Source organism: Tauraco erythrolophus, chromosome 10 (assembly GCF_009769465.1).
Source record: "Tauraco erythrolophus isolate bTauEry1 chromosome 10, bTauEry1.pri, whole genome shotgun sequence".
NCBI classification, from domain to species: domain Eukaryota; kingdom Metazoa; phylum Chordata; class Aves; order Musophagiformes; family Musophagidae; genus Tauraco; species Tauraco erythrolophus.
In genome coordinates this window covers 17,691,762-17,699,668 of record NC_141474.1, presented here as the reverse complement: position 1 = coordinate 17,699,668, position 7,907 = coordinate 17,691,762, and the positions used below count along the sequence as shown (strand labels likewise).

Sequence of the window (7,907 nt, the reverse complement as noted above, 5' to 3'; positions counted from 1 at the left end):
CGGGGAAAATTAGCTACCTTGAATTTCCACGTTTTTTAGAAAAAGATAAAGTTTATTTCTTTTTTTTTGTTGTTCTGTTTTCTTCCCTGTAATTTTTCAGTCGCAAAAAAAAATCTGTATTTTGTCATCTAAGCATTTATTTTACTGAATCCAAAAAGACATGAAAAGGGAGAGGGGAGAAGCACGTTCGTTCGTTTAAACTAACGTATAGAAGTGATTTTTTTTTCCTTTTTTGGACGACATATAATAAATATGATATAGCACTCAGCACTCGGTCTGTACAATTCTGTTCGCATTAGGGAGCATGCCACTTTTCAATAAGAAAAAAAAAGGTCATGAGAAAAATCAGTGCAAAGTTCTCCGTTCCCCCGGTCTTCTCTGCCGGGCGGGGGTCGAGGCGCTCTCATTCCCTCCGTCCTCCGCAGCCGTTAGTCTCTCCGGCGGGCTCGGGCTCGGGCTCCCTCTCCCTCTCCTCCTCCTCCCCCTCTGTCCCTCTCTCTCTCTGAGCTCCAAGTCCTGCCTCGCGGGAGCCGAGGTCGGCGGGTCGCCCCGCGGCTCTGCCCGCCTTTCCCCCGCGTGTGGTCGTTTCACTTACGGGCTTGGCTCTGGGTTCACGGTTCAAGAGTCCCTGCTCTGACTGATCGCCTCCCTCGGTGGCCGGTGGCTGCCTGCAGAAGCTCCTGCCCCTCGGCTTCCCCTCGCTTCTTCCTTTGCGGTGCTGGGGCTTGTTTGGGGACGGGGAGGGAAGGGCTCGTTGCGGGGACCGCGGTGCCGCTTCACCGGGGGTGTGGGGTGCCGGGCATGGGATTGGCCAGGGGGTTGAGGGCCGGCTGTCCCCCGGGCCCCAGCCCGTGGATCAGCACCCGCGGCACCAGCGGCCGCTGGAGCTGGGGTGCGGCGCGGGGGGAGTCCGGTACATGCTGCTGTACATGGCCGCGGCCGCCGCGGCCGCCGTCGTGCTGTCCATGCTGCCCAGCAGGCTGGGGTGGTAGAAAATAGGGCGAGGGGAACATTCTCTGCAGGGCCGAATAGTTCCCGGCCTCGGCCAGCAGCTCCAGGCCCACTGCCGTCTGCCGCTTCCACTTCGTCCTGCCGGGGGGAACAAGAGGCGGCTGCAGGGCGGGCGTCGCGACAGGGCACCCGGCCCGGTTCCGCGGAGATCCGCGGGAGGCGAGCCCCTCTCCCCGGCACCGGCGAGGCCCCGGCGGGGCGCACCAGCCCCGCGGTCCCGCACACGGCGCGACTCCCCAGCCCTGCAGGGCTTCCCCCGCCCCAGTCGCACCCCCCGACACATGCACACGGCGACTCCGGCCAAATTAATAACCACGACACACCGTGAGATCGCAGCGCGATGACACTAATGATTTCCGACAGAATTAGGGTGGCTGCAACCGTATGTAATGAGACAGAAAATTACGGCAGCGGTGACAGGAGCCAGACCCCCCAGCCCGCCGCCGGGAAGGGCGCGGGGGCAGCCGCCGGGCGCTCCTCGCATCGCCCCGGGCTCCTACAGGCAGGAGCACCGCGGCGCCCTCCCACCCCCCCGGCTCTTCGGGGAGCCACTGGGCCGCCGCCCCGCCGGGGCCCGCCTTACCTCCGGTTCTGGTACCAGGTTTTCACCTGCGTGTCGGTGAGGTTGAGGGCGGCGGCCAGGTCCATGCGGTCCTGCACGCTCAGGTACTTCTGCCGCTCGAAGCTGCGCTCCAGCTGGTTGAGCTGGTGGTCGGAGAAGGCGGTCCGCGCCTTTCGCGGCTTCTTGGCCCGCACCGGCGGGCTGTCCCGGCTGCTGCTGATCTCCCGGTCGCCCTCCTCCTTTGTCCCTGCGAGCGAGCCGAGGCGCGGTGAGGACCGGCGGGACACCAGCTCGGCCCCCGCCCCCACCGGCTACCGGCCCCCGCCGCCCCCTCCCCTGGGGCTCCTCCGGGGCATGGGGGGAACGGTCAAATACAGCGGGGGGCGGCGGCGAGCCGTCCAGGGGACCGCGGGATTTCCACTCTCCGCTTGCCAGCTACGGGGCTTTCGTTATTTCCTCGCCCTCTCCCCCCGGCCCGAAATGCCGGGAAATCGATATGTCAATCCGGCTCCGCTCGGGCCCGGGTTTGTGGCGCTCCTTGATCTTCCCCGCAGGAAGAACAATAATCTCCCTAATTGACCCACTGGGGAGGTTGGTGCACACAAAAATGGCCAGACCAGACTGTACATCTGGTTCGGGCACTCTTATGCTAATGCTAAAAGAGCAAAACGAGCGGCACACCCGGACGTCTCGCCGTTCTTCAGCCTGGCAAAAATATCTCAGTGGGGCAAAATTAGAAAAATGTGTCCTGTCGCCTCTCAGCTGAAGCGGGCTGCCTGCGGGAGAGGGCAGCCCCGCCGGCACTGCGGGGAAAATAGCCCCTCACTCTGCCTCGCCTTTGCTCAGTCTTTTCATTCCTTCCTTCCTTCCTTCCTTCCTTCCTTCCTTCTTTCCCCTTCCTTTCCCCCACACACACCTCGCTTTTTTATTTACGAGCCCCGCACGGCGGGGGCTTCTCCAGCAACACGAAACCCGCAATTAAAAAAAAGAAAAGAATAAAAGACGGAGAAATAAACCTTCCTATCCCGGCGCGGGGAAAACCCGAGTGTTTTGCAAAACGCACAAAGCCCTCCGATCCTCTGCTGCCTATGGCGGGCCGATTGGGTTTTTTTTTATTCTCTATTTTTAATTAAAAGTTTTTTCGTTTATTTGATGTTGGCTGTTGGGAAGTGGGATTTTTTTTCCTTATTTTTATTTTAAATCGAACGAGCAAAAATGAAAAAGCTGAAGGCAATAAGTGCGGCTGAGCCGCCGGTTCTTAGAAAGCCGGAGAATCATTTACGCGCATTGCATTAAAAATAAATACATCTGATTTTCCACGCGATCCCATCGCTCTGGCTATTTCCTTTATAAACAAGGTAAGTTAAACTGAAAAGAGGAGGAAAGGCCGACAGAGCGGGGAAAAAAGCGATTTCATTTCCCACCGATCTTAAAACCCGCGATAGCGAGGATCACGGAGAAGCCCCGGCAGAGCGGAGCGCTCCTACGACAGATTTCCCCCCGATTTTCGTTTCACCGAGGCGGCCGAGTGTCGCGGTCCAGGTTTTAACGGCGACCGAGACGGTGCGGGGCCGGGCCGGGCCTTACTCACCGTGGCATTTGATGTCGCCCTGCGTGTCGTCGCGCTTGTCGAGCTTGGCTTTGCCGTCCTCCTGCTCCAGTTTGGGCCTGAAGCTCTCCGGGGCCGCGCTGCCCTCCTGCTTGGGGGTGTGATGGGGAGACGGGACGCTGGTACTGTAAGGTGCACCACGCCGCCAGAGGTTTGCTGTCTCCCAAAAATGCCTTAATTAAAAAAGAAGAAGTGGAAGTCCTGGGGCCGGAGCTGGCCGAGCCCAGCTGGGGCGGCGGCGGCTGAGGGGGCGACGGCTGCAAACTCGGCGGCGGCGGCGGCGGGTGCGGGCCGAGGTGGAGGTGGTGCGGCGGCGGCGGAGGCTCTCCGCCACCCCAGGTGCGGCTCGGGTGCTCCATGCTCACCGAGATGGGCGACGAGGGTGCCGTTCCCACCGTGTCGATCTCCGAGCAGGGGGACGGCGTGGCCTGGCTCCTAAAATCCGCCGGCCGGCCGTCGCCGTGGGGGCGAAAGTCTCCGTTCATGACTCCGGGCTGCCAGTGCTGCTGCCCGACAAGATCGTGTCTATCCCGAAGCTGGACCCGCTCGGGCCCCTCCATGGCGGACCACTAGCGCCGCGCCGGCATCCCGGGGGCGGGCCGCGGGGGTCGCACCGGGGCTGGAGGGGAAGGAGGATGGGGGGGAGGATGGGGGGGAGGGGGGGGCAGAAATCGGGTTACCCCACCCGCGCACCGGCGGCACTAACGCGGAGGCCCCCGCCGAGCACCGCATCGCCGCCGGGCCGGTTCGCCGCTCCCTAACTTTGTTTCGGGAAGTTGCGGGCGCGGGAGCGGGGCGGACACCGGCCACTGCGGCGCGCCCGCCCGTGCCCACCGAGCTCCTCTCGGCGGCGGCGACTCCCCCCGTGACGTCACGGCCGCCGCGTCCCCCCCCGCCGTTTATTATCAACCCGGGCTTTTGCCGCCGCCGCTGCCCGCCTCCATTGGCGGCAGGCCGAGCGGGGGCTGACGCATGCGCGGGCGGCAGCCAATCAGCGGCTGCGGCGGCGGGGACGGGCGCGGGAGGCGGGGGGGGGCGCGCCTCGGCGCGCCCCACCCCCCCCCCGCCTCCCGCGCCCGTCCCCGCCGCCGCCGCTTCGGCGGGCCCCGGTTCCCCCGCCGCTGGGTCGGATCCCTGGGGAGCATCATCCGACGTTCCCGGGACGGTTCCGTGTTTGAATGTCAGAGTAATGGGAAGTGCCAGTGACAAGACGTCGTATTAATCCTGACGAAGTGGCGTGTCAACCTAATTAGCAGAGTAATTATAAAGGTGGTAATGAACGTTTTAGAGTTCTCTGAGCTATATTTTAGTACGAATTACCATTTCCAGGCCTCCATGAAGTTCACCTTCCCGGCCTCCAGCAGCCCGGGGTACGATCAGCACCAAAATCAGCAGCCGCGGCCCCAAATCTCGGGGACGCGGAGGGAGAGGGTAGAGCAATGGGGACGCAGGGCAGGATTAGGGCAGGGTGAACTCAAGGGAGATTTTTCGAGTGGTGGTGTCCAGCGACGGCACTAGGTGATGTTTTCGATGTGGGGCCGCTGGCAGCCCCGTCCTGCAGGCAACGGGTCTCCCGGTGATGGCAGCCCGCGGCCGGCCCGGGGCGAGGAGCACGAGAGTGAGGAGACATGCGGGTCTCTTCTTACCCCGGTCCCGTCCTGCCTGCCCCGTACCGCGAGTCTCCCACTCGGCCCTGCGCAGATGTTGCGCGGGTGCGCCCTCATCCCATTTCCCACCACGGTGGGGAAGCCGTCCCGCTCAGAGCTACGGAGGGGGCGCGGGAGAGTGCATGGGGAGCACGGGGGGCGCGGGGGGCTGCGGCAAGTCCGTAATTCGTTGCGGCCGGTTGAGTCTGACGTGACACGCCGCAGCCCCGGGCAGCGCTGCGGGATGAGAAGCCGCGCCCCGAGAGGAGACGTGCCGATGCGGAGGGCGCCGCGGCCTTCGGCTCCGCTTCCGACGGCTTGAGGCCGGCCTTTCCTCGTGGGGGGCAGCCAAGGAACTTCTAGATCCTCACTGATAAAAATCGACGGGCCTTCCCTGGGATTCACCTGTCACGGGTGTCATGTCCAAAGAACACCGGCCTTCGCTGCGCGCCGCGGCGGGGCACGTTCCGGCTCCGCTCACGCTCTTCCTAAGAAGTTTTTCGACTGCAGGAAACCCTGCCCGTGGGCAGGCGGCTGCTACCGAGCATCCTCCGCGTCAGCCCCGGCCGACTCGCATCGCCGCCCGGCGCCCCGCTGGCAGGCAGTCTTAGAGGGCCGGGGGCATCCAGGCGTACCGTTTTGCCCCGGGGCTTTAGTCGCCGGTGCTGCGCCCGGAGGCCGGTGAGGGAGCCGAGGCGGTGAGCCGGCGAGGTGCAGGGCTGCCCGTGTCCGCTGGGCGGCGGTGGCGGCCGCCCCCGTTGTCCCCGACGGGCGCCCGGCGCGGCCGGGGCCGGAGGCAGCGCGGACGACGCCGCCCCGGTAGGAGAGGGGTTCGCGGCACGGCGGGGTGACCTCCTGCCAGCGCGGTCTCTACAGATCGGGCTCTTGAAGGAACAAAGAGAGGAAAATGGAACAGAGAAAAAGGGGGGAAATTGAGGAGCAAAATGAAACATCCGGAGAAAGAGATTTTTTTTTTTTTTCAAAGGAACCTGCAAACGCACAGGCAGGTTTCCGCAGCAGGGAAGCAGCCCGCGGCGGCCGTATTTGTCCTGCTCCTGCTGCCTTGGCTTGCAATTTACCAAAAGTATGTCCTAATTATCCCTGGGGGAATGCGGGATCCGAGGTAATACGTTACACTAACATAATCCTTTAACTCACAATACACTTCCCCGTCCCGGAATCGGGAATTAGGGCTAAAGTCATGTTCCTGAAGAGTGAATACTTTCATTTCCCTCCTCGACTCGATTGTGCAGAAATATTCCGGGGGAAGCGGCAGCGAAGCCCGCCTGGAGCAGGCGCTCCGCTCCCGCCAGGCCCGACAGCAGCCTCGAGCGCCGGGAGCCTCGGCCTTTCCTGCTCCTCCGGCGGGCACCGCAGGCAGGTTCGGATTCCCAGAAGCCGTATCAGTCCTACGCGGGAACATCGCACACAAGGGCCTTCCACCTCCTGCTGGCCCCTTACGCGGGCGCGGAAGGCAGCCGAACTCCCCTTGCACTTGTTGGAGGCGGATGCGGGACAGCTGCAGCCCCGTTGCCTGCATCCCTGGCTGGGTGACCCCCCCTTCTCATTGCATGCCCCTCCCAAATAAATCAGCAATAGCCGAATCAAAGCGATGAGCGAAGGTGCCACTCAGGAGTCGAACGGGGCCTCGCTTGTTAATTAGCAGGCAGCTAATTAGAGCAGCACTTTGAACGCTAATCAATGGCCCGATGGAGGCTGGGGGCAGCGAGCGGCTGGGACGCGGTATCATGTGCCGGGCCGGCGGCTGCGGGCTCGCTAGCCGGTCCCTGCCCGCGGGGTGGCCCCGTCCGAGGCACCACGGACCGGCCCCGAGCTCCGGCCCCGGGGAAGGGCTGGTGCGGTGCTGCAGCTGCTGCCTTGACCCCCCGACGGACAGCCCCTGCCCCTGGGGTGGAGCAGGGCAGGGACCCCGGGGAGCGGGGTCCGAGGCTTCGGGGGAGTCTCTCTGCAAAGCAGCTGAGGGCTGGCAGGGCGCAGCATCCCGGCCCGGGATGGGTTTCTCCCCACCAGATTTCGGAGCAGAGTCATGTTGGCTCAGTGACAGCCTCACAGCTCGGGGGAGGGGGGCGCCAGGAGGGGCCGAAGCCGTTGTACTGTGAAATTCAACAGTCTGAACATCCCTTTATTAAAAGCTGCTGCTTGACATTTACACTGTGCCAACAGGCTCGCCGTCTAATCCAGGCGAAAATATATTGTACCTCGGAATAATTGAGGCCGTTGCGAGATACGCTACAGAACGTTTCCCAGCGGGAACAAAACGGCGTGGGGCAGCGCGGAAGCAGGCGCGGAGCAAGCGCAGCCACGGCCTGCTAGTCTCCGGCCAGCCTCGACGCGCCTGGGCGGCAGCCCTCCGCTGTCCTCCGCCTTTCTCTCCTTAAGGGTAAAAAAAAAAAAAAAAAAAATCAAAAAAATAAAGGAGAAAAAAAAAAAGGCGAAGAAAGTTAACTTTCTGCTCCAAAAAATTAATCTCAACGTTTAGTGCTACTGTTTTTCTTTTGTCAAATGTTTCCCCACGATGCAGGCTGAGGACATGATCAGAAATGCTCAGGGAGCAGAAAGCACATTGATTTCAGCTTGTTCTGGTCCGCAGACAGGCCCTGACAAGGTTGTTAGAACAGTTGGGGAGGTCTCTACAATCACTTAATTACCAAAGCTGTCACTCAGGCGGGACGGACTGGCCGCTCATGTGGCTGCGAGGAGCATTCCACTACTGGGTTTCCTTCTTGATGGATCTGTGCTGATGGCATTGCAAAATAATTATAGTGAATTTTCTGATGTGTGATTTTATACCAAGTTCATGCTTCAGAAAGGTAATCGGAAGGATGAGAAGGGTCAGTGCCATTTCAGATTACCTGAAGTCCAAGCGAAAGGGTAAAAAAAAAAAAAAAAAAAGAAAGAAAAAAAGCCGAACCCGAGGAGCAGAGAGGAGGAGGGCTGCGAGGAAGGGGCACAGTGATGCGATTGAAAATTGCTGAAGGGTATTGCAAGCAATTCGTCAAACTGTGCAAGTGATTTCCTTCCGAGCCAACAAATGGCAGATTGATTTTGTCCAACGTAG

The 7,907-nt window shown here is 61.5% G+C and overlaps 1 protein-coding gene across 1 annotated transcript in view; it reads right to left on the bottom strand.

Annotated features, from left to right (window-relative positions):
* Positions 1 to 776: 776 nt before the first annotated feature.
* BARHL2 (BarH like homeobox 2) overlaps positions 777 to 7,907 on the bottom strand; it is a 10,407-nt gene continuing 3,276 nt past the window's right edge. The window contains 7 exon segments of the mRNA XM_086617733.1: positions 777 to 889; positions 892 to 994; positions 996 to 1,089; positions 1,595 to 1,820; positions 3,165 to 3,318; positions 3,320 to 3,678; positions 3,681 to 3,736. Of these exon segments, the coding sequence (XP_086473859.1) occupies positions 777 to 889; positions 892 to 994; positions 996 to 1,089; positions 1,595 to 1,820; positions 3,165 to 3,318; positions 3,320 to 3,678; positions 3,681 to 3,736 (1,105 nt within the window).